General features: G+C 41.7%; 1 protein-coding gene across 5 annotated transcripts in view; it reads left to right on the forward strand.

Annotated features, from left to right (window-relative positions):
* MTR (5-methyltetrahydrofolate-homocysteine methyltransferase) overlaps positions 1–27,059 on the forward strand; it is a 117,479-nt gene that overhangs the window by 73,744 nt on the left and 16,676 nt on the right. For all 5 annotated transcript variants that reach the window (XM_029245051.1, XM_029245054.1, XM_029245052.1 and 2 more), the window contains 5 exons: positions 2,356–2,463; positions 3,756–3,856; positions 12,123–12,190; positions 12,768–12,888; positions 20,699–20,780. In XM_029245051.1, coding sequence (XP_029100884.1) covers positions 2,356–2,463; positions 3,756–3,856; positions 12,123–12,190; positions 12,768–12,888; positions 20,699–20,780 — 480 coding nt within the window. The remainder of the gene's footprint in view (positions 1–2,355; positions 2,464–3,755; positions 3,857–12,122; positions 12,191–12,767; positions 12,889–20,698; positions 20,781–27,059) is intronic.

Here is a 27,059-nt window from a genome sequence, read left to right on the forward strand (position 1 = left end):
TTTTTTTAAAAAATTATAGTTGATTTTTTAAAAACTCATTCTACATTTAATTATTCATTGCCCATTTCCCCCGTTTCCTTCATAGCATTCATCTTTTCTTATAGCTTTATTGTTTTATAATTAATATACAATAAACTGCACGTATTTAAAGGATGCAGTTTGATAAGCTGTAACATGTCTGCACCTGTGAAACCATAATCACACTCAAAATAAGGGGCGTTCAGTTGTCCTGTCTTAGTCTCCCCCCGTCTGGGGCAGTTCCTCAGTCTTTATTTTTCATGATGTTGACTTATTATTTTAACTTTTTATTTTTGAGTTAACTTTAGACTTACAGACAAGTTGCAGATGTAGTTTAAAGTGTCCATGTATCCCTCACTCAACTTCTTCCCCTAATGTTAACATTTTCACTTGATCATAGTACAGTTATCAGAACCAGGAAGTTAGCATTGGTATAATACTGTTAACGAAAGACCTTATTCAGATTTCACCGGTGTTTTCGCTGCTGTTCTCTTTGTGTCCCACAACCCCACATTGCTTTTATCCTGCCTTTTCTAACAGTTCCTGAGTCTTTCCTTGTGACCTTGACTTTTGAAGAGTATAGTACAGTTTGATAACGGTAGCCTGTCCCTCAGTTTGAATTTGTCTGATGTTTTTTCATTTTTGGCAAGAATAACACAGTATAATGCTGTGCCCTTCTCAGTGGATCATATCAGGAGGCCCATCATGTTGCTGTGTCTCATTACTGGTGAGGTTAACTTTGATCATTTGGTTAATGGTGCCTGCTATGTTTCTCCACTGTAAATTTACTTGTGGGGAGAAACTTTGAGACTATGCAAATATCCTGTTTCTCATCTGACTTCTACTCATGAATTTTAGCATACACTGATGAATTTTATAAAAGGCCCGGTTCTTTTTTGTCTATTTAGTAAATTTGACATGTTATGTTTCGTAAATTTAAAGTGCACAGTGATACATTTACATATTGTAATATGATTGCCATTGAAGCAATTTTTATCACACTGTATCATTATAGTACAATATTATTGTCTATATTCATTATACTGTGTGTTAGATCTCTATGGCTTATTTACTTGTTACAGGTTTGTACCCTTAAATACCATCAGTCTTATCTTCCCATCCCCTATCCTTTGGTAACCACCATTTTACTCTCTGTTTTATTTTGTTTTTTCTTTCCTGTTTGCCTTTGTCAAGTTCCGCATGTAAGTGATATCATACAGTACTTATCTATCTCTATCTGATTTATCTTGCTTAGTATAATGTACTCAAGGTCCATCTGTGTTTTTTGCACTTGGCAGGATATTCTCTTTTATCGTGGCTGAATAATATTCCATTGTATATATATGTACCACATCTTTTTTATCCATTCATCTGTTGATGGGCATTTGGGTTGTTTCCATATCTTGGCTACTATAAATAACGCTGTGATAAACATGGATGTGCAAATATCTTATCAAAATCCTGTTTTCATATCCTTTGGGTTTATACCCAGAAGTGGAATTGCTGGATTGTGTGGTAGACCTATTTTTAATTTTTTAAAGAACCTCCATATCGTTTTCCATATAGTTGGACTAATTTACATTCCCACCAGCAGTGCATAAGAGTTCTCTCTTCACCACATCCTCACCAGCACCTGTTGTTTCTTATCTTGATGATGGCCATTCTAACAGGTGTGAGGTGATAGCTCAGTGTGGTTTTGATTAGCATTTACCTGATGATTAGTGGTGTTGAGCATCTTTTCATATGCCTACTGGCCATTTTGATATCCTTTTTGGAAAAATGTCTTTTTAGTTCTTCTGCCCACTTTTTAATCGGAATATTTGGTTTTTTGTTATGAAGTTGTGTTAGTTCTTTATATATTTTGGAAATTAATCGCTTATCCAATATATGTTTGCAAAATTCTTCTCCAATTCTGTAAGCTTTAAAAGGTCCTTTTTTGCATAAGCCTTAATTGTAAGTGAATTGTAACAGTGGGGATTGAGAAGAAAAGGCTGACAAGGGGCTCTTGGAGGAGAAGCTTGACACCTGAAGGATGTATAGAACTTGGAGATGTGATGGAGGGCCTTCTAGGCAGAGAAAAAATAACGTGCAGAAGTTCAGAGGACAGAAACTGCAACATTTGGCTTCTAGCCTTGTTTTCCTTCTGCTCTACCTCATTCATTGACTTTCCTCACGGGGGTCTCCTTCCTTACCCCACCCACTGTCATAAGTGGACTCCAGGGTGGCTGACCTGAGGACAAAGCATGCATAATAATTTGTGCTAAAATTTCACAAGTGGCCGGTAGCAATCATCCAGGTGTTCTGGTAAAGATGCCTGACTCTGTGTATTTACCCCAGGTTATAAAGTCAGCTCGGGTCATGAAGAAAGCCGTGGGTCACCTTATTCCCTTCATGGAAAAAGAGAGAGAAGAAACCAAAGTGCTTCCTGGCACGATAGAAGACAAGGTGAGTTATTTTGTCCGAGCCTGTGGGCCCTGTGGGGATCGGCTCTGCACACTCTTACTGGGGTGTGGGTAGGGACCTAAGCCATCAGGCTTGGCTGTGTTTGTCATTGAAGATGAAAGGGAGGAATGATCCAGCTCTTTTACCAAATATCAGAATACCCTGGGATTTTTCCCATAAATGTGGCTTCATGAAATTTTTAATAGGAACATAATTTTTCAAACAAAGCCCATGATTTCAAGACAAAAGCAGTTTGTTCATTCATCTGCTGACTATTTACAAAGCTCCTACTACGTGCCAGGTACTATGCTCGACACTGTAGCTAAAAAAGATTGGTCCCTACCCTTGAGATGCTGTTTAGTTTTGGATAACCTCTTAACCTCTTAACTGAATATTTCCTGTGTGCTGGTCATGTTCTTGTCACCACTTCTGGATTCAGATCCATTCTTGTTGGCTGTACCACCACAGTGAATCATTAAGCTTTTGACCTTGTTTAGCCCCCTGTGAAGCTCAGGCAGCTTTGGCCCCTAGGATTCTGAATTCTAAAATTGATCTGAGTTTGTGAATGGCTCTTGCATAGTGTTTATAAAAATCCCATTTGCCTTGCGTGCCTTTTTCTTTTTTTTTTCTCTTTTCTCCCTCCCTCCCTCCCTCCCTCCCTCCCTCCCTCCCTCCCTTCTTCCGAGGGAGGGAGTGCTGACAGTCTGGAGCAACAGTGTTGAAGCCCCCCTGCACTAGTCTGTTGTGGTCCTTCCCATTCTGACAGGACATGTGCGATTCACCGGCTCCTCCCTCTCCCTTTATTGCTAACAGTGAATGTTTATCAGACAGGTTTTGGGGGTTAAAGATATGATATTCAGCGATGGGACTGTTTTGTATTTGAACTTAAACTGTCCTTTGAGGTGATGGAATGCATGATCTTGGTTGAAGCCCCCTGAGCTAACCAGCTGGGTGGGCTTCCTTCGAGCTGCTGGGGCTTACAGCCGCCTTCTCACAGAGCATGGGACCTGGCTTCTGGGTCCATCTTCTTTTTTTTTTTTTTTTTTTTTTTTTGGCCATGCCACGCAGCATGTGGGATCGTAGTTCCCCAACCAGAGATCAAACCCACACCCCCTGCATTGGAAGCCTGGAGTCCTAACCACTGGACCACCAGGGAAGTCCCCCGGGTCCATCTTTGAGGTTGCCTTGGTTGTATTGAATTGCTTTCTGTGCTGATACCTGTCTGGCTTTGGAGAACTGGGTGATCTGCTCTGAAGTGACCACAGCGATGCTTAACTGCTTGGCTTCCTCTCCAGGACCCTTACCAAGGTACCATTGTGCTGGCTACCGTTAAAGGCGATGTGCATGACATTGGCAAGAACATAGTTGGAGTAGTCCTTGGCTGCAATAATTTCAGGTGAGTTAAGACCTGTCGTTTTCACCCCCTTTCTTATTTAAAGTGAAAGCATTAACAGGGTAATTCTTTACTGGGTGCGAAGGGCAGGGTAGGGCAGTAGATGTTAGAGGTTATTTTTAATTTCTTTTTCTTCACTGTGTTTTCAAATTTTCTACATTGAACATACCTTTTCAAATGAAGGAAGTTAGTAATTATTTAATGTTGTATGCTCAGTAAGGACAAAAAGAATAGAAAAAACTATTCAAGCAGTGTCAAAACAACAAGAGGCCTCTGGGGATTTGACCTCCGGCCAGAGGCTAGAACATTGGGTCCCACCCCATGGCCCATGACACTGAGCATATTTCCGTTTTCCTCTCGATGAACTGCCAGATATTTAGAGCCAAGATCTTATTAAGACCTTGGCTAAATAGAGTTTTATAAGAAGGCTTTGACTGTACAGTTCTTTTTGCTTTGCTTAGAACAGAACCAGGCATGCGTCCTGGTGCTGATGAAGCTAGTTTTTGAATGTTGTATACAAGTAAAATCCCTTTCTTATATCTTTCATTATAGTTGAATGATTATTCAGCGCAAATTTATTTCTATGTGAGAGCTCATGACCCACAGTAAGAGCATGTTTTGCTCAGATTTCAACATATTCTTTGTAATGAAAAGCCTACTATAACTAATGTCTTCTCTGGCCCATGTCCAACCAACAGTCTCTGAGTCATGGACTTCTTTCCAATGTGCGTTTTTCTCTGTAGAGAAGAGAGACTTGACTGCAGCTACAGCCGGGCCCCCTTGGAGTTGTCTTTGCCCACTCTCTGATAATAATTACCCTCTAAGCCCCCCGCCTACTCTCAAAATATTTATCCATGTCTGCGTTCAAGGCTAATTAAATGCAGCTAAGAACCACTCAGAAAGGCTGGAGATGGAGGAGCAGTGTGAGGGCGGCACCTTCTTCCCTCTGACTGTCTTCGCAGGCACTTCCGTTTGGCTGCCTGTTCACTGTCAAAGACTTAGCATTCTCTCCTGGTCCTGGAAATGAGGAATATTGTTCTTGGAATATATTAATTTTTTTTAAGATAAAAATACTGGAGATACAGTGGAGGTTGTTATAATGAGATTTTACCTATAGGATAAGTATTTGGACGAGAAATAAGTATTTGGATGAGGTATTTGCTTCCTAAAATCTCTGACATTTCTTCTGTTGTCTCATCTTTTCAAACCCTATGTTGTTGGTTTCTATTTGCATTCATCATAATTAGTTCAAGTTCAGTTACGCTGATAAATGTTTATAGATCATCTACTACATACCATGCATTGTATCAGAGACACCAAAGTGATTGAGTTGACTTTTCTCCATTCAAGAACTTTACTGTTTATCAGGCTAAAAAGCAGGAACATGTTCAGTGGTGATAGTGGGACAATTTTTAATTATGAAAAATGGACAAGTAGTTGAGAGAATCATACCAGGAATGTATTTTCCTCCAGTTAAAACATTTTAAGGGACTTCCCTGGTGGCGCAGTGGTTAAGAATCCGCCTGCCAATGCAGGGGACATGGGTTTGATCCCTGGTCCGGGAAGATCCCACATGCCGCGGAGCAGCTAAGCCCGTGCGCCACAACTACTGAACCTGTGCTCTAGAGCCAGCGAGCCACAACTGCTGAAACCTACGCGCCTAGAGCCCGTGCTCCGCAACGAGAGAAGCCACCGCAATGAGAACCCTGCTCACCGCAACGAAGAGTAGCCCCCACTCGCCGCATCTAGAGAAAGCCCGCGTGCAGCAACGAAGACCCAAAGCAGTCAAAAAAAAAAAAGGCCAGGGAAAACTGTGACCAGCATACCCAGTTCCTCTGGCTTGTGCACTGGGGGCCACTTATCTGGAGTAACTGGAGAAACATCTTCTGATGAAATTCTATTCTTTTTGCAAAAAAAAAAAAAAAAAAGTTAATGTGCAAACTTTTTCTATCAAGTCAAACACTCCTTTGGGTCTTATGTCTTATAACACATAGACTCTTGGTACTGGTGGGTTTAATGTTATGACATCAGCTAGTAGACAGGTGCCCCTGATAGCTGCTTTATATAGTTAAATGTATGCTTGGATATCCATGTTCCAGCTGATGCCTGGGTGAATCACCCAGCTAGTGAGTGAGTCTAGCAAACCATCCAGTACCAGATATTAATGCAACTTTATCATTCCTGGTTCTTTGTCGTTGATGCAGTAAATCTCATGAAGAGACATGTTCTTTGTGGGGGAAAAAAGAAGTAAGAGGACTGAAAGTGATAGTTCTGTCTAGACAGAAAACACATTTTTTTTATGGGGATGATGCAATAGAATTTGCAGATTTGAGAATTTAAATGGATCTGGGGATGTGTCCACCAAGAGTTTATTAATACCTAACATTTGTTTTCTGCTTCACAATTTATATAGTGCTTTTATATAACTGATTTTTCTTTTTCTTTGTTTTTTGGTATTCTTTTCCTGATTCCTTCCTTCCTTCCTCCCTCCCTCCCTCTCTTTCTTTCTTTCTTTCTTTTTGTTCATTCTTTCTTTTTATGGTTTTGATCCTCCTTTGCCTGCCTCAATTATTGTATTTCTCATTTTACACAGCTAGGAAGTGGCAGGCTGTACTCAGGGCTTCTGAATCCAAAAGTTGGGATTCTATGTTATGTCAGTTTAGCTTCCAGTATTTATTCCAGTTATAAACAACTTTAACTGTAATGTATAATATTAATATGCTAGTTAAATTCCTCTGAAGAAATAATTTAGAATACTTAAAAACATTTTTGATCAGATATTTGATTACATGAAAGTTGATTTTAGATATACTCTTTAATAATAATTATATAAAGAGACAAATGTGGACTTTTCCCATTTAACAGATAATGCACACTGTTTGGGTAAGAAAAAGTAGGATATATTAACAGAAATGTTAAAATTAGATATACATCTAGTACTTTAAAAAATATGGATCTGATGAAACAGATAATGAGGCATATTTTCATTTTAACCAGTGGTTCTTAATATAATTGTCTAGTATGGGTAAATAATACGCAATATATGGCTAAGAAGGGGACACTTTGAAACTGTATAATGTTAGAGCTTTCAGCTGAGTGAGGAAAACGACTGTATCTAAGTCAAGGGCACACTAGAGACTTCTAGCACCTCAGCATGCTCTCTTTATAATTATTCGGAGGCTTTCAACTGTGTGTGTGTGTGTGTCTGTCTGTGTCTGTCTGTCATTTTCTAGCTTAATTGAGATATAATTGACATATAACATTGTTTAAGGTGTAAAACGTTGATTTGATACACATATATTGCAGTATGATCACCACCATAGTGTTAGCTAGCACCTCCATCACATCACATAATTACCATTTCTTGTTTGTGGTGAGCACATTAAGATCTACTTTCTTAACACTCTCAAGTATATCATACAGTATTGTTAACTCCATTGACAGTGCTGTGTGTTATATCCCTAGAACTTATTCATCTTCCAACTGGAAGTTTGTACCCTTGACCAGCATCTCCCCATTTCCCCACCCCTCAGCCCCTGGTAACACCTGTCCTACTCTCTGTTTCTGTGAGTTCAGCTTTTTTAGATTCCCCGTGTAAGCATATCCTACAGTATTTGTCTCTCTCTGTCTGACTTATTTCACTTGCATAATGCCCTCATAGTCCATCCATGTCATAATGGCAGGATTTCCTTCTTTCTTATGGCTTCTTATGGTTCCATCGTATGCATGTATCACTCCTGCTTTATCCATTTATCTGTTCTTAACCACAGCTTGGAAACCTTAGTTGGGGCTGCAGACTGGTACGGTACTCCCATCTAGTGGTGGTACCTGTGAATTGCAGGATCAGAAGAAGCTGCCACCTTTAACTTCATTTCACATGACAGCAAATATGAGGTACCCTAAGTGGATGCAGATGCAAAGCTAGCTTTATATTCCATTTTAATTCCTTCTGGAGAGTAAAAGGGGCTTTATATATTACAATATTTATTTTCTAAATTGTATGAATTCTTAAATAGTATTGGATGCCTTTGCTAAGGCATTTAGTGCAGCTTACATTTTTTTCTGCATTAGAAACCCAAATTAAATGCCTGCATTTACAGCTCTGTTATAAGCACTTTAGAAAGATGATTATAAAATACAAAATTTTCCATAACATCATTTTTATTTTCTTTAATCTCTCATGTGGCAAAATATAAGAATGTGTATAAGAGGCCTACAGACACTGGGTATAGCTCAGAGTGCAGAAGGGAAACCAAGGGAAAGCCAAGGGAGGTGGAGAGCTATATGGGGGACGCAGGGAGTTGTAGTAAAGGGGAGAGAAAATGGGAAGAGATGGTGCAAAGAATGGTGGCCGCCACGGAAGGCAGGGATGGGATTGACCCAGGCTTCAGATCCTTTCCTTCAGCCAGGGTTCCCCAGGGCCAGTTGTTTGTGATTCTGGACCTTCATAGTACTAGTTTCTGCCTGGGTGGCCCTCTGTTTTCCTTCATCCAGCTAATACCTACGTATTTTTTCAAAATGCAGCTGGAGTCACCCTCCTGGGGTGCTTCTAGTTGTTACCGAGATTAGATGGTCTCCCACAGCACACTGTAAATGCCTCCTCTGTGGCACTTGTCACACCATATTCTAATTCAGAATATGAATTAGAATTCATATTCTAATGAACTCACATGTGCTCAGAAACTGATTTCTCAACTCACACATGCTCAGAAATTCATCCCCTTCTTCTGGGGTGGGGCTGGGGACAACCCCAGGCCTAGATTGGTTGTCCCTGGTGGTGAGCAGCCTCCTTCCTGTATCCCAGTGCCATAAATACTACTTTCTCTGTGTGGAAAACGTTGGGAAGTGCTCCTCTAAACAGTGATATATTTGACTGTCTCCCAGCAAGACCTCTTAAGGCAGCCTAATACGTTGGAAGTTGAACTTGTACCCCAGATCCCTGGCTCACTGTTTCCAGACCTCTTCTTACCTGCCTGACTGCCAGTTGTCACTCTCTTGCTGATTTCTCCTTCTCTGTGTGACCCCTGAACAGGGGAGTGCTCCGAGGCTCAGCCCTGGGACCTCTTCTCTGTCTGTCCTCACTACCTAGGTTAGTGCTTCTCGGACTGTAATGTACCTTCTGACCACCTGGGATCTTGATAAAGGTCAGATCAGGTTAAAGTAGGTCTGGTCAGATAGTCTTAGATCATCTCGTTCAGTCTGATGCCTTTTTTTTCTTGCTCCTCTCCCCTTTCATCTCCCCTCCCCTTCCCCTCCTCTCTCCCCACCTTCCCTCCCCCCTTTCTCCCCACCCTCCACCCGCTTTTGGCAATTTATTTTTCTACATCTTTTACACACGGTCTGAGGACTTTTTAACACCATCTAATATGCTGTCAAGTCCCAGGTTTTATCCCCAGCATGGATCTGTCACCTGGACTCCAGGCTTACCTATCCGGACGACTACCTAAGGGCTCCATTTGGATAGCTAAAGAAACAATATTTTGAAAATCGAACTAATCGCTGCCATTAAGATGCCCTCTACGGGGCTTCCCTGGTGGTGCAGTGGTTAAGAATCCGTCTGCCAGTGCAGGGGACACAGGTTCGAGCCCTGGTCCAGGAAGGTCCCATATGCTGTGGAGCAACTAAGCCTGTGCGCCACAACTACTGAGCCTGTGCTCTAGAGCCTGCGAACCAGAACTACTGAGCCCACTTGCCACAACTACTGAAGCCCGTGCGCCTAGAGCCCGTGCTCCGCAACAAGAGAAGCCATTGCAATGTGAAGCCCACACACTGCAACGAAGAGTAGCCCCCGCTCGCCGCACGTAGAGAAAGCCCGCGCGCAGCAACGAAGACCCAACGTGGCCAAAAATAATAAATAAATAATAAAAATTAAAAAAAGAAAAAAAGATGCCCTCTTCTCCCCCTCTGACCTTACTCCCTACAGCTTTCTCCTTCCTCCATTTCTGTCCAGCCACAAGGTCTCCTTACTTTTCCTCAAACAAAAGCAAGCATCACACGATGTTCCTGAATGATACAGTGCCTAAAACAAGAAAAAGAATTGAGAGCAAGATGATTCTTGCCATCATACTGATGATTTTTAATTGAATTTTAAAAATATGTGCAATGCTAAAAGCAGTCAGCTTTGAAATACATGCCTCTTTGTCTTGATAGAAAAGCAATATGCTATTTTGCTTAGTTTTATAGGCTGTATTTAGTCACAGTTTAACAAATCTGTTGCCAGACTGAGTGCAATGTGCTTAAAAAAAAAAAAAAAAAGGGTTCCACCTCGCCCCTGTTACAACCTGCAGGCCCCATCATCAACACTTACAGCATTTGTTCTCTACCAGCTTAGTGCTAACAGACCTGAATAGAGTTAGCATTGATTTGAAATTGTGTACTTACTGAGGATTCCATATATGCTACTTTATTTTTTTTTAATTTAAGTAATATGGCAACAAGCTAAAAAATCTAACAGTATGAGAAGCTATATAGTGAGAAGCAAGGCTCCTTCCTGCGCCTGGTGTCCAACTACACCCACCTGTTAGCAGCTGACGTGATGTCAGGTAGTAGTTCTTAAGCATTGATTTTTTTTTAATTTAAAATTATTTTGCCTATTTAGTTTTAAGAATTGTTGACATTAGGAAGCAAGTGAAAATGCATACTGTAATTTTTAAAACATCTTTATAACAAATACTTATCAAATTAAATTGTCAAAATGACTGACATTCCATGTACTCTCTAAATCTAGAAGAGTAGTTTATAGAACATTTTCAAGGGCAGAAGTCCCATTTTCTCCGAGTTCCAGAAAGCTGTCTCCTCCCTGAGTTACAGTTCCTTGGTGTTACTCTGTCCTCTGAGCGTAACAGGCTCCAGGCTTCCTCTTCCCAATTGCGTCCCCCTTCTCATGTGCCCGCCCAGGGTCAGCTCTTCCTTTGAGTCTCACTTCATCTCTCGTGGTTACCTGCTCTCTGATTCAGTCTCCCTCTCCCTCAACTTAAGTCACCACATTCCTTCTCGTCAGCTTTTCATGTGCAGGAACTGACCTTTTCTTGCTTATCCTCCTAGTTGGCTTCCATGTAGGGTATACTGTTCAGGTGATATTTATTGAGTGAACTTACCCAGCATCTTTATTGGCCTACATGGCTAAGAAGATGGATTTTGGTGTCAGATCCTGGTTCAAACCTCAGCTCTGCTACTGATTAGTTGTTTGACTGGACAAGATGCTTAACTTCTGGGCCCACACTTCTCTGGGCCCTTCCTCATTAAAATGTAAAAATCATGTTTTCAAGAATTTTAAAAATAGACAGAGAGTATTAATTGGTAAAACCTGCCTCAAAATCGAGTTTAAAATATGAATCAAGCATCGTAAAAATATTTATATTCTTTAACGCAATAATGCCATTTGTATTAATCCATCCAGTGTATATATTTGGATAAATGCATGAAGTAAAATATGAAAACAAACCACAGAAAATGGGCCCCATGGTAGTGCTTCCATGTAGAGTTCCTGTGAGGGTTAAACAAGATTGTTTATGCAGAAGGCTTAGCATAATGGAAACAACCCAGGTGTCCATTGACAGATGATGAATAAACACCATGTGGCACATTCATACAATGGAATATTATTCAGCCTTAAAAAGGAATGAAGTTCTGACACAGGCTACAACGTGGAGCAACCCTGAAGTCATTATGCTAAGTGATATAAGCCAGACACAAAAGGACAAATAATGTATGATTCCACTTGTATAAATATCCAGACTAGGCAAATTCATAGAGACAGAAAGTAGAGTAGAGGTTACCAGGGGCTGGGACGGGCCGATCAGGGATTGTTGCTGAGGGATTACAGAGTTTCTTTTGGGGTGATGAAAGAGTTTTGAAAATAAATGCTGGTGATGGTTGCACAACATTGCGACTGACTGATTAGTGATGCTGAATTGTACTTAGGTTAAAATGGCAAATGATGTGTTACATATATTTTACCAGAGCTTAGGAAATAATAGTGTCCTCTACCAAATATTATTGAATTGTCTCCTTTAAATATAGGTGGATTAGATGCTCTGTGGATTAAGTCGGCAAAGGTGTTTAAAAAAGCTCAGCATAGTCCCTGACCCATGGTCAGTTCCTAATAAATGGCAGTCGTCGATGAGTTGGTGGTTGATATTTAGTGAGCTTTTCAGTGTGATTCCAGTTTACGTTAGAGCAGTATTTAATGGCTAAATAAAAATGTTCGTCTAGCTTTTTCCCAATGGGTTCTCATTAATTTTTCTCACATCTCATTTCTGTGACCCAGAGTTATTGACTTAGGAGTCATGACTCCATGTGACAAGATACTGAAAGCTGCTCTCGACCACAAAGCAGGTACTGTGCAGCCGTGCTCCTGGGCATTTCAGTAAATACCATTTCCTCCCATTGTCTGTCTATCAGTGAATAGCCATGCCCCAGCCCATGTGGGATGGTGGGACATTCAGACATTCAAGTGCTAGCTCTGCCTGGGGGTGCTGTCATTGCCGTTTATAATGGAGGTAGAAGGGGTGAGCAGGTAACCATGAAACTCCTCTCTAGCTATGAGGAAGGGGAATGGGGACAGGCTTCTTAAATAGAGAACAGTTTTATTGGATTTTTTTCCTCTGTGTGTAGTTGCTTTTATGTTTCTTCTGACACTGTGACACGTTGAGTCTGGGAAATCATGAACTAACAATTGCGTGGCTTCCCGAAACTGTGGCAAGCATATTCAACTTGAAGTTGCAAATCATATTTACTCCTGAAAGCAAACAATAAATTGAAAACCCCAGTCAGAAAAGAAGCCTCAGAATTAGAAATTGGGAACTTATCTTCTGTCTTGTGGTCTTTATTACAAAGTTTTGAAAATGAGTCTTCATACTTTTCCTCTCATCCTCCTTCTTACTGTCCTTTTTTCTCTTTTTTTAAATAATAGATATAATTGGCCTGTCAGGACTAATCACTCCTTCCCTGGATGAAATGATTTTCGTTGCTAAGGAAATGGAGAGATTAGCTATAAAGATTCCGTTGTTGATTGGAGGAGCTACCACTTCGAGGTAAGTCATGCTAATGAGCTTTGTGCTTCCCTTAAATTCTCTTAAATGCCAGTGTTTAAAAACAGTGATAAAACCCGACTTTTTTTCTTATGCGTAGTGCATTGGCTCCTTATTATATAAATACACGAACTTTCCAGCCTTCACACCACGAGAGCCAGAATCATTTGGGGGCCTGCTGCAGGAAACTCCTCTGTCATCTACCCCCTCTCCCTGTTTTTGGATTCCTTTGGCCTGCAGTCCTCTTTTCCTTCATCTTCTCACCTCCCATTCAGTTCCTGAGACTTCTAACGAACACTTATCCTCTTGAAATCAAACTGAGTGGAGAAGCTGTGTTTTTTGGTACAAAAACACTGCTTGAACTTTAGCCCACTCTCTGTCTTGAAGCAGGTATCTGACTGAATAATTACAAGTTCTCTTGAAGAAACTCCGACCTTGTAATAGTTGAGATAGAAAGCTGACCTAGAGAGAATGAATCAGAGGATCACTTTGGGAAGTTGTTTCTGAAAGAGAGACCTTTGGGGAACCTTTGGGTCAAATAATTTAAAGAGAAAGTTCAAATTCGGTCACATTATTATTCAGTTTGTCGGATTTCTCCTGGGGTCACGATCATAATGATATTTGGTGAGAGGTATGTTAATTATGGGTATTAGACTTTTTAAAAATTTTTATTTTATATTGGAGTGTAGTTGATTAACAATGCTGTGTTAGTTTCAGGGGCACAGCAGAGTGATCCAGTTGTACATACACGTAGATCCATTCTTTTTCAAATTCTTTTCCCATTTAGGTTGTTACATAATGTTGAGCAGAGTTCCATGGATATTAGATTTCTCATGACACATTCCTTATGCCCCATGTAGTTCACTTTGGCAGGGAGCAGTGCCCAGGAGGAGCATTGACCTTGATGGTCACACAAGCATGCAGTTTACTTTTCTGATACAATATACAGTAGATGTGGGACTAAAGCTATTCCAGAGTTCCTTTCACTCTGGAAACAACTGTATGTTAAGCCATTTGTATTAGGGATCTCCACAGAAACAGGATCAGTAAGGGGTGTGTGCGTGTGTGTGTGCGCGCGCGCGTGTGTGTGTGTATCTATATAGGGGGTGTGGGGGAAGGGAGGGAGAGTGATGGATTTTAAGGAACTGGCTTATGCGATATGGAGGCAGGTATGTCTGAAATCTACAGGGAACGTGGGCAAACTGGAGGCCAGGCAAGAGTTGCTGTTGTATCTTGAGTCCACAGGCAGTCTGGAGGCAGAAGGCCTTCTTCCTCTGGCGACTGCAGCCTTTTCTCTTAAGGTCTTTAATTGATTGGATGAGGCCCACCCACACGGAGGACAATCTGCTTTACTCAGAGCCTACTGATTTAAATGTTAATCATATCTAAAAAATACCTTCACAGAAACATCTAGATTGTTGTTTGACCAAAAACTGGGTACCATGGCCTACCCAAATGGGCACATAAAATTGACCATCCTTCCATTTATAACCTGAATGGACCATGTTCATGAGTAGTCAGGGTTCTATGCCATGTATCCACTAATTACTTTTCATACTTGAAGGACTCAGTAGTGTGGCTATTGTTGCTCACATTAGAAAACTAGGTTTGTTTTTCCACGAAGGACTTACCCACTAGGATACTGGCAGATCGTTCTCCAGGGATATGACCAACCATCGATAACTGAGGTTTCAGTGAGCATGGTTGTGGGTAATTGATGATTATAGTGTGAATATTCATTAGCTTAGCAAAGAGAATGGTAAGGGAATCTACAGATTATTGTCAAAATGAAAGACCTTTTAAAATCATCGTTGTAAAAGAGGATAAATAAATACTTAAATGAGCAGATGTAATGAAATGCATTATGAGTTATGTAAATGTGATGCTGGTTTCCAAATGAGAACCACTTTATGTGGACACTGCACTTGGGAATTCAATACCAGGAAACCACATATTGCTACTTGTGCAAGTTGGAATGTTACCAATAGTTAATTCTACTATATCTCTTACCAAGTAAGAGCCACCAGATTAAAGAGATTTCTTAAAAAATAACCGGAAGTAACATGACTAACCTCTCAGGATACATCATTGGCAAACTTAGCCATAAAGGACTCTTATGGCTATGACTCTATACCAGTTATAATCTGGTATATCAAGTTAAAATTAATCAGATCAGAAATCACCCACAGTCTTAGTGCTATTGTAGAATATCTATTCTCATCTGGGAAACTAAATGTGTTTCTCCAAGGAGAGAGAAATCTGGATCCCATGACCTCCCAAGGTCTCTTTAACTCTCTGATGTTTTGTTTCTCAATGAGCTTTTCTGGTTCTATTCTCTTCCATGCCTGTTGCAGTTTCTGAAAAATTATTTAGAAAATAAAAGCCAGTAGTGGTGCTTCCAGGTAACCATCCCCTTCTCCATTGTGGTGCAAGAGCAGCCTTTGAAAAACAGATTCTCGTGCAGCCTCCAGGAATGTCAGTGTAAAATTCCCCCTTCTGCCTTCATTTTAAAGTGGTGACAGTGGGTGAGATCTCAGACGTGGAGGCTTGCTTCGTCAAGCCCTCTTATTTAAGTAAGCACTTTTGCTAAGTATAGCACTCATGTAGAAAAGTACACAAGTCACAGGTAAACAACTTGATGAATTTTTTAAAAAATGAAACCACCCATGTAATAACCCCCAGATCAAGAAATAGAACATTAATGACACTCTGGGAACTTCACTGGATCCCCCGACCTAGTCATGCTATCTTCTATCACCACAGTTTGGTTTCGTCTGCATTTCAACTTTGTGTAAGTGGAATACTACTGTACGTATTCATTCTTCTGTGTCTCGCTCAACATTATGTCTTTAAGGCCTAAGCTCATTATTACAGTAGTATTTTTGTTTTTGCTTTTTTTCCCATTGTGGTATAATATTGCATTGTATTATGCCCTCTGGCTTATTTATCCATGCTAGTGTTGGTGGACATTTGGGTTTTTCCAGTTTGGGGCTATTACACGGAATGCTGTTATGTATGTGTTTCTGCCCTGAAGCAGACTTGCTGGGTCACAGAATATGCATATGGTCATCGGCATTAGGTATTTTTTCTAAAGTGATTGTATTAATTTATACTCCCACTGGCAATTATGAGATTTCCAATTATTCCACACCCTTTTCCGTTTTATCCATTTTAGTGTGTGCGTAACAATATCTTGCTAAGGTCTTCATTTGTATTTCTCTACTGACTAATGATGTTGAGTACCTTTTCATGTGTATATTGACCACTTGGATATGCTTTTTAAATCTTTTTTTTTTAAATTAGGTATTCTGCCTTTTTTTTTCTTTTACTGATTTGTATGCATTCTTTATATTGGAAACAAGACTCTTTATCAGAAATATATATTGCAAATAGAGTTTTCCAATATGGCTTACCTTTTGCTGTCTTAGTGGTATTTTGGGTAACAAAAGTTCTTCATTTTCATGAAGTCTGATTTATCGATCTCTTTATGGTTAGTGCTTTTCGCATCTGTGTAAGAAGGCTTCTACCCTAGGAGAGTCAGCTTTGCTAGAAAGCATTCGGGAGTTTGAATGTCTCAGAAGTCATCTGAGAACGCTTATCGTCACCTCCTACAGACCTATGGAGGGCTCAGCAGAGGCCCAGTTCTTTCCTTTGCTGTTTTTGAGCAAATGGAGGCTCAGGAGTTCCAAATTCTCATGAAAGCAGATCTGTGAGGGGAATAGCAGCATGGCTTTTCCAAACCTCAGGGGCCTGAGGTAGGTAGCATGAGAGAATTAGAACTGTACCCCCAAGACACGAAATGAGGCTTGAGGATGGATCCTTGGAGAGGCTGAAAGGTTTATACAGATTTGGGGTCATATGTGGGTAGAAATCTGCTTGGAATGGCCCTTTTTAACCTGTAGCTATAAGAGACTAGAAAACTGAATATTCTTCTGTCTGTAATACAGATGGTTTTGTATCACAAACTAGAAATGACTTTAATGGAAATCTGGCCCTTTTAGCTACAGAACTTCTCAAGGGCACAAGTCTGGCAGTTAGCTCTCAATTTTTAACTGGTTTAAAGCCAATAACTGCAAAGTGTCTTTTTCAATTATCTTTTGTGTAGTTTAAACTTGGAGAATTCAACAGGAAGTCACATTGCTCAAAGCTGGAGGTAATTTTCTGAGTTTTCTGTTTTGTTTTGTTTTTTTTAACTGCTATGAGGTAAGGTGCTGAATTACATAACTGATAATATTTTCCTATGTATAGGATTTCAAGGAATGAATTTTACATGCTAATCTCACTCCTGATTCCATCTTTTTTTAAAAATAAATTTATTTATTGAATTTATTATTTTTGGCTGCGTTGGGTCTTTGTTGCTGCGTGTGGGCTTTTACTAGTTGCAGCGAGCGGGGCCTACTCTTCGTTGCGGTACGTGGGCTTCTCATTGCAGTGGCTTCTCTTGTTGCGGAGCACAGGTTCTAGAGTGCAAGTGCAAGGTGCAAGGACTTCAGTAGTTGTGGCTCACGGGCTCTAGAGCGCAGGCTCAGTAGTTGTGGCGCAAGGGCTTAGTTCTGTGGCATGTGGGATCTTCCTGGACCAGGGCTCGAACCCGTGTCCCCTGCATTGGCAGGCGGATTCTTAACCACAGCGCCACCAGGGAAGCCCTCCTGATTCCATCTTAATTTTCCCATCCTTATTTCCCATTTTCTCTCATTTTTTCTCATCAAATTTTAAGTTTTGGTTATGCTGCATTTATGTAAAACACTAGTTCTGAGATAAGGTATGACATGAAATAAGTGCTTGGAGTGCTTGTTCTTTTTTTTTTTTTTTTTTTTTTATTGTGGTACCGCGGGCCTCTCACTGTTGTGGCCTCTCCCGTTGCAGAGCACAGGCTCCGGACGCGCAGGCTCAGCGGCCATGGCTCACGGGCCCAGCTGCTCTGTGGCATGTGGGATCTTCCCAGACCGGGGCACGAACCCGCGTCCCCTGCATAGGCAGGCGGACTCTCAACCACTGCACCGCCAGGGAAGCCCTGATGTGGTAATTTTTTTTTTTTTTCGGTACACGGGCCTCTCACTGTTGTGGCCTCTCTCGCTGCGGAGCACAGGCTCCGGACGCGCAGGCTCAGCAGCCATGGCTCACGGGCCCAGCCGCTCCGCGGCATGTGGGATCTTTCCAGACCGGGGCACGAACCCGTGTCCCCTGCATCGGCAGGTGGACTCTCAACCACTGCGCCACCAGGGAAGCCCTGATGTGGTATTTTGTTTGTTTATTTTGGCTGCACTGCGCGGCATGGGGGATATTAGTTCCCCGACCAGGGATGGAACCCTCACCCTCTGCAGTGGAAGCGCAGAGTCTTAACCACTGGACTGCCAGGGAAGTCCCCGGAAGCACTCTGATAGCTGGGCAAGCTCAAATTTCATACCTGTGCTCATCCAGCTTGGGCAGTGTTTGCATTGGAAAGGAGCACTTTGATTTGTTTTGTTTTGTCTTTTTAAATCATGAAATCCATCCATTTCTTCTCAGTTCCCTTTCCCAGGAGATCATCAAAGAGAGAATGGCCAGAATTACACTGAGAACCCTTGGATACTTACTAAATATCAATTATATTGATTTAAACATTGTAAATTTTACTGGCTGTCTTTAAAAGAAATGTCACAAGTTACGTCAGGCTTAAAACATTGTTTCCTGGGGGAACTTCATGCAGAAGAAAGACTGAGGTATATTTGTGTGTCTCAAGTTACTAAGGAAGCTCTGAGGAAGAGGACACATACAGAGTCTAACTTGTGTTTTGAAACTGGAAGCAACATCTTCTTTATAACTTTTCCTACTGTTTGAAAATTTTCACCCCCTCATAGACTACCCAAGATATTTTCAGAATCTTCGGTCCCCAAACACACAATAGGCACAAAACGGGTCCTGAGGAGGCAGTGGTATTCGTTAGGCTGCTCCAGGGCCGAGATGCAGCTCCCCCTGCTGGTGGGCCTCCCAGTCCAGAAGGCATCTCCTGCGCTAACTGGCCTAGGCCTCAACTTCCATCTCACAGCCCAGTTCTGGTGGATTATGGCTTTAGTCCTTTGCTTCCTGTTTATGCACAGAAATATGCTTAGAAAGGGGACAGGTGAAATGTTAGAGGTCTTGTCTGTCTCATTATGAATAAGTCTTTAGAGCCTTCCCTTAGAAGCCTCTTAAAAACACACTTACACAAATAATGCACCTTTAATATTCTCTTGGTTTTTAAAAATTACCTCAATAATCCACACTTATTAGAACATGTCAAACAATTCAGAGGAATGGAAAGTAAAATTTAGTCTCTCCCTTCCCACTTTCAGTCCCAGTTCTAACCTCCGTATAACCAGTGCTGACTCTTTGATGTCTGTTTCTCTGTGTTTTCTAAATATACAAGTTGGTTGGTTGGGGCAGGTTGAGGGTGGTAGTGTTTTGTTTATTTTTGGCTGCATTGGGTCTTCGTTGCTGTGTGCAGGATTTCTCTACTTGTGGCGAGCGGGGGCTACTCTTCGTTGTGGTGCACAGGCTTCTCACTGCGGTGGCTTCTCTTGTTGCGGAGCATGGGCTCTTGGCGTGCAGGCTTCAGTATTTGTGGCACGCGGGCTCAGTAGTTGTGGCGCACGGGCTTAGTTGCTCCGCAACATGTGGGATCTTCCTGGACTGGTGCTCGAATCCGTGTCCCCTGCATTGGCAGGCAGATTCTTAACCACTGTGCCACCAGGGAAGCCCTGTTTTGTTTCTTTTTAAAATAAAATTGTATTAAACATACTGTTTTGCTACTTTAGTTTTTCCTTATAAAGTAGCATATTCTGGACATCTTTCCAAATGAAAATACATTTTAGTTGAGGAGAAAGAATATGAAAGTATCTGACTTGGGGAAAGCTGCTGCTACTTTAAGGGGGAAGGAAGGAGGAGAAAAGACTGGGAACACTGTCCATCTTGTGGAAACTACTGTTGTCACCCTTTTATGTGGAATTGTGGCAAAGTCCACACTTCTGTCCCAGCTTCAGGGTCCTGGTTTAACTACAGTAGCGGAGGGTGTATACATTTTCAGTTCTCACTTTAATGTTATGTTCCGTAATGAAATAGCAGATGTGTAGCCTATGCTATTGCTATAAACATTCAGCAATCAGAGGGCAATTTTGCGGTAAAATTAGGTAATTTTAAGGATTAAAGGGTGTTTCTTCCTCAGAACTGACATTTTCAAGTTTGGCAAAAGGGATTTGGGGCTGAGCTAATGTTAGGATAAGATATTGTTGCTTTGGCCTCTCTGTGTTACTTTGTGTTGAATTTATTTACGGTCCAAGGCTCCTTCCTACAAGTACAAGGTGGGCTTGGGGTGGAGAGGTGTTGGTGTCTCCCGGGGGCAGGGAGCAGCAGCTGGGGAGTGGTGACCCGTGGCTCCTGCCAGTGTCTGCTTCTCCAGGGCTCCTGGCTGGAGGCCCAGCTCATCTGCAGGAAGAAACTCCACTTGACCTTTATGACAGCAAAGTGCTGTGCCCGGGCCGGTCGGTTCCCTTACTTCAGACAGGCTGCTAGTACAGAGAGCTGAGGACACCATCCTTCTCATTTTCTCCTAGGCTTCTTTGTAGTCTGGGCCAAAAATCCATGCCTTTTCCCCCTTGGCTTCCCCCTCTTAGGGTGGGGAGAAAGTCATTCTCATTTTCCAAGGCAAATTTGGAGTTCAATATTTATAAGTACCTTGAAATCTTTCTCTGGAAAGCACTGTAGAATCACATTATCTCTAATGGTTCTGAACAAGACTTGTGTAGGAACTGTCAGCCCTGACGGATATGTTTTTCTCCCTAACGCCTCTTTTCAGAACCCACACAGCAGTTAAAATAGCCCCAAGATACAGCGCGCCTGTGATCCACGTCCTGGACGCATCTAAGAGCGTGGTGGTGGTAAGTATGGGCCTCGCGTTGTTTCAGAGCTCCTGTGAAGGGAAAACAGGGAGCGCGGAGAGTTAGAGCTGCGTTGAAGGGGCGACAGAGCTCGCTGAGGTTTACAGCTGCTGTGAAGGGGCAACAGAGAGCGCTTAGAATTAGAGCTGCTCTCAAATAGCAAACAGAGCGGTGAGAGTTACTCAGAGCTCCTGTGAAGGGGCAACAGAGAGCACTGAGAGTTACAGCTGCTGGGAATGGGCAACAGTGAGCGCTGAGTTACAGCTGCGTTGAAGGAGCAACCCAGAGCGTTGAGAGTCAGGGCTGCTGTGAATCAGAAACAGAGATTGGTGAGAGTTAGAGCTGCTGTGAAGGGGAAACAGAAAGCGCTGAGATTTAGTCAGTGCTACTCTGAAGGGCAACAGAGCGCGCTGAGTTAGAGCTGCTGTGAAGGGGCAGCAGATAACGCTTGAGAGTCAGTCAGCACTCCTGTGAAGGGGCACCAGGGATCGCTGAGAATTAGAGCTGCTCTGCAGGAGCAAACAGAGCGCTGAGAGAGTTAGTCTGAGCTCCTGTGAAGGGACAATAGAGAGCGCTGAGAGTTACAGCTGCGTTGAAGGGGCAACACAGAGGGCTGTGAGTTGAGGGTATTGCCCAAAACCTTCTATTGGTTTTTGTTTTTAACATTTTTATTGGAGTATAATTGCTTCCCAATGGTGTGTTAGTTTCTGATTTACAACAAAATCAATCAGTTATATATATACATATGTTTCCATATCTCTTCCCTCCTGTGTCTCCCTCCCTCCTACCCTCCCTATCCCACCCCTCCAGGTGGTCACAAAGCACAGAGCTGATCTTCTGTTGAATTGTACTAGAGAAATGTGAAAAAATATCCTTGGGCTCGTGTCGTGGTCACTGCGGGTGTGTGCATTGCCGGAAGGAGGACGGGTGTGTGTGTCCTGTGTTTTCCGGCACCACCCCCGAGCCAGCTGCAGCAGTGCTGGCCTGAGTAATAGGAAGGGTGCCAGGACACTTCGACCTTGACACCAACCCAGAGAGAGATTTCAGCCATTGACAAATATTTACAAACATGAATGGGCACTTCTTAACTCTGTGCCAGAGATGAAAGGAATGCAAAAATTTTTAATCAATTTTATTTGAAGTATAGTTTTTTTACAACGTTGTGTTAGTTTCTGCTGTATAGCAAAGTAATGCAGTTATGCATATATATGCATTCTTTTTAATAATGTTTTGCATTATTTAATATATTTTTAACATGTTTATTGGAGTATAATTGCTTTACAATGGTGTGTTAGTTTCTGCTTTACAACAAAATGAATCAGTTATACATATACATATGTTCCCATATCTCTTCCCTCTTGCGTCTCCCTCCCTCCCTCCCTATCCCACCCCTCTAGGTGGTCACAAACCACTGAGCTGATCTCCCTGTGCTATGTGGCTGCTTCTCACTAGCTATGTATTTTACATTTGATAGTGTATATATGTCTGTGCCACTCTCTCACTTTGTCACAGCTTACCCTTCCCCCTCCCCTCATCCTCAAGTCCATTCTCTAGTAGGTCTGTGTCTTTATTCTTGTCTTGCCCCTAGGTTCTTCATGACCTTTTTTTTTTTTCTTAGATTCCACATATATGTGTTAGCATATGGTATTTGTTTTTCTCTTTCGACTTACTTCACTCTGTATGACAGACTCTAGGTACCTCCACCTCACTACAAATAACTCAATTTCGTTTCTTTTTATGAGTAATATTCCATTGTATATATGTGCCACATTTTCTTTATCCATTCATCTCTTTTTTTGTTTTGTTATGTTTTTTGCGGTACGTGGGCCTCTCACTGTTGTGGCCTCTCCCGTTGCGGAGCACAGGCTCCGGATGCGCAGGCTCAGCGGCCATGGCTCATGGGCCCAGCCGCTCCGCGGCATGTGGGATCTTCCCGGACCGGGGCACGAACCCGTGTCCCCTGCATCGGCAGGCGGACTCTCAACCACTGCGCCACCAGGGAAGCCCCCTCATTGTAGTTTTGATTTGCATTTCTCTAATGATTAATGATGCTGAGCATTCTTTCATGTGTTTGTTGGCAATCTGTATATCTTCTTTGGAGAAATGTCTATTTAGGTCTTCTGCCCATTTTTGGATTGAGTTGTTTGTTTTTTTTGATATTGAGCTGCATGAACTGCTTGTAAATTTTGAAGATTAATCCTTTGTCAGTTGCTTCATTTGCAAATATTTTCTCCCATTCTGAGGGTTGTCTTTTTGTCTTATTTATGGTTTCCTTTGCTATGCAAAAGCTTTGAAGTTTCATTAGGTCTCATTTGTTTATTTTTGTTTTTATTTCCATTTCTCTAGGAAGTGGGTCAAAAAGGATCTTGCTGAGATTTATGTCAGAGTGTTCTGCCTATGTTTTCCTCTAAGAGTTTGATAGTGTCTGGCCTTACATTTAGGTCTTTAATCCATTTTGAGTTTATTTTTTGTATGGTGTTAGGGAGTGTTCTAATTTCATACTTTTACATGTACCTGTCCAGTTTTCCCAGCACCACTTATTGAAGAGGCTGTCTTTCCTCCACTGTACATTCCTGCCTCCTTTATCAAAGATAAGGTGACCATATGTGCGTGGATTTATCTCTGGGCTTTCTATCCTGTTCCATTGATCTATATTTCTGTTTTTGTGCCAGTACCATACTGTCTTGATTACTGTAGCTTTGTAGTATAGTCTGAAGTCAGGGAGCCTGATTCTCTTTTGCATTATTGAATATAGGACATTGAATACAGTTCTCTGTGCTATACAGTAGGACTCTGTTGTCTATCTATTCTCTGTATAAAAGCTTACATCTTCTAACCCCCTCCCCCTTGGCAAACACCAGTCTGTTCTGTATGTCCATGATTCTGTTTTTGTTTCATAGATAAGTTCATTTGTGTCCTATTTTAGATTCCACATATAGGTGATATCATATGGAATTTGTCTTTCTCTTTCTGATTTACTTCACTCAGTATGAAAATCTCTTGGTCCATCCATATTTCTGCAAATGGCATTATTTTGTTCTTTTTTATGGCTGAGTAGTAAGGAATGTAGAATTTTTTTTAATGACCCATTTCCAGGTAGAAAAACGTTTAATCTGGAATGGGCCAGTTGACCCTACCCAAGGGCAGAAAAGCATTCACAGATATATGTTGAAAACACAGAATTGGGTAAATATAGTAAAGAACTTACCTAAGTGGTTTTTCCTGCTTTTCTCCATCAGTGAAGCCTAACATCGTCTCTTGTTATGTGTTTCATTATTTTCACTGAATAATGGGATATAATAGGTTGTGGGAATCTGAGTGACCATGTGGTCCAGTGGTTTCCAAGTTTGTTTTAGCCACAGAAACCTTGTTTGCAAGTGATGTCTCCCCTGAAAACTCAGTAGAATACAAAGAAGAGCAGCCCCTTCCACCCCTCATCCCATTCCTGGTTCTCATTGAAAGAGCGCAATTTAAGCACCATTAATCTAGTCCAACCTTCACATTTGCAGGCGAGGGGCCTGGTGACTTGTGACACTACCAGGCACTGTCACGCAGCCTGGACCAGGGCGACACATTTCCTGAGCCATCTTCCAAAGGAATTCTTTCAGATCTTTGAATTTACTTATATGAAAATTATACAATAATCGCTAACATTATTATTTATAGTGTACCCAGCACTGTGCTAAGTTCTTCACATGGATTTTTTATTTTATCCTCATGAGGTAGATACTTTCATTATCCCCATTTTAGAGGTGAGGAAACAGGAACTAAGAGATTAGTAACTCTTGAGGCCACACATCCCTGAAGCAACAGGTGTGGATTTGAATGCAGGTGCTCTTACTCTGTGAGGCGTTAGTTAAACTTGTTTCCATTAATATTTAATGTCTCCTTTATTAAGAAGGATAAAATTAAATCGGGCTGGAGTCATAAAATTGCAGTTATTTAAATTGCCATTGAGATAGACTAACGTGCAAATAAACTACATTTCTACAACTCAATTTAAAAACAATTTTTTGGATCTTATATTTGGATAGTGTTTCGTAAAGAGGTTATGTCAGGTCCATGGTTGAGTAACCAGTGAGCCTCTCTTTAAGGCTTATTCCTGTTTTCAAATGCTAATGAATGACTGTGAACATTTCCTGTTTAGAGACCAGGCGTTGGTCCCGTTTGCATGCACAGTGGTAACATTGACCCCACAGGTTGGGGAAGACTTCAGCTGGGAATCCCTTGGTCCCTTGATTCTCTTCCGAGGCCACTCCTCCACCGTCTGGAAGAGCTAAAGCCCCGTGGACCCAGCTGGAAGCCAGCAGAGGATGAGGCGTGGGTGTCTGTGCCTTTTACCGTTTGGTCCAGCCAAGCAGTCGACAGTAGTTGGCTCTTCTCATATACAAAGAAACAGCCACCTTTTGAAATTACTCAGACATAAGTCTGATGGCAAATCATTTGGGTAATTGCCAGTGACACATTTCGGGAGTCAGTGGTACAGTTTGTTTAGGTTGATTTGTTTAGATTGATTGATGGTTCAGAGTCTTTTGATCTCACTGCAGTGATCATGACGCAGGTTCACACTCTAGCTACTGTCTCATGTATTCATTTGAAAGGTTCCAAAATGTGGCTATTACATACATAATAGTTGGAGATTTAGACCGGATGATGGATGCCCCCTTACTTTCTTTCCTTTTTTTAAAAAATAAAAAACAAGATGTGAATATTCAGTCCTCTTTAAATTAGAAAATAAATTTTCAGCATATTCCCACCGTAAATTGTGCTGCAATTTGCTGTGAGAAAGAAAAAAGAAAAAAAGGAAAAGTTCTACTATGTCTGATGGTTGGCAAGAAAACACAGGATGGACTCTGGTTTTGTGATGGAAGGACCACATAGATTAGCCCATATAATTGGCCATGAGCTTGTTTCCATTGAGCAAGTCAGCCTGGGCAGGGAGGGGCCTGTCACCGCAGCTCTGGCAGCAGGAGCTCCACGGGGGGTGTGGAAGGGACCAGCCAACAGCAGCAACCCCTTCCATTTACCCAGTAGTTCCTGTGTTGGATGCTGTCAAGTTCTGGAAATCGGGGGGTTACTTTCTCAGAGTTTAAATTTTAGCAGAACGCAACAGTGTTTTAAAACAGTGATTGCATGTACTTTGGGGGAGCTCAGGAGCAGACATCCTTTCTTGTTTTCATGAGCTCTGCTGGATTTCCTAAATGAGGACTCCATTGAGGTGAGGTTCACATAAGACTGGGAATTACTCTAGTATGCATACCATTTGGGAGCCTGTTTTTAGGCTTATCACAATGGCCTTTACTGATTATATTTCTTAATAAAGTGATTTGGTTTTATACTAACTCACAGCTGATTGGATTTTTATTAGAGATACTTAGACAATTCACACAGAATTAGAGACATTTAAAGCTGATGGGCACTTTAGCCATCATCCAGCCGAACTGCCTCCATTTCAGATAATGGTATTGAACTTCCCTGCCTTTTTGTGTGTGACAAAATCCTGCTGGAGGATGCAGGGTTGGGACAGTACTGTGATTTTGGAACTGAAGTGAACAGCAGCAGCCATTTCCTCTTCCTTTGTGATTTTATTTTGAGCTTTGGTGGCAGCTATTCTACCTATTTGGTAATCATAGTCATAAATACTATTTAGCTGATTCTAGTTTTACAGTTTACTGAGTAGCCTCACTTTTCTCAGATGATCAGTTTCCTTTCTTTTTTTAGCACAAGCTCATGGTTGACTATGAAGATCAGCCTCATTCCATCAGCAAACATTTGTGAGGATGCACCTTCTACGTGCCGGGCCCCACATTAGAAGCCAGGGGCACGAAGGTGGTTAAGGTGCAATCCTACCCTCACAGGGCCTGTCCTCTAGTCAGGGAGGTAGATGCCTAGGCAGATGCTGGAAGCCTGTGGTAAATGCAGTGATGGAGAGATGAACAGAGTATCTTTGAAACCCTGAAGAGGGGGTACCTAACCAGTGTGTTTTGGGGCCCCAAGACCACCCCCAGTTTCAGTGATTTGCTAGGACTCACAGAACTCAGAAACACTTTTATACTCACAATCACGGTTTATAACCATGAAAGGATACAGATTAAAATTGAGTGGAATCTAGAAAAGGCCAGGCACCAGCATCCGGGTGTCTCTCCCCTCAGAGTCATACGGACAGAGCTTAATTCTTCCACTAATGATGTGTGACAGCATGTATGGAGTGTTGCCAACCAGGGACGCTCGCCTGAGCCCTAGTGTCTTGGGCTTTTATTGGAAGCCAGTCACATAGGC

This window comes from Monodon monoceros, unplaced genomic scaffold (assembly GCF_005190385.1).
Source record: "Monodon monoceros isolate NGI ecotype Baffin Bay Population unplaced genomic scaffold, NGI_Narwhal_1 Super_Scaffold_4, whole genome shotgun sequence".
Lineage (NCBI taxonomy): Eukaryota > Metazoa > Chordata > Mammalia > Artiodactyla > Monodontidae > Monodon > Monodon monoceros.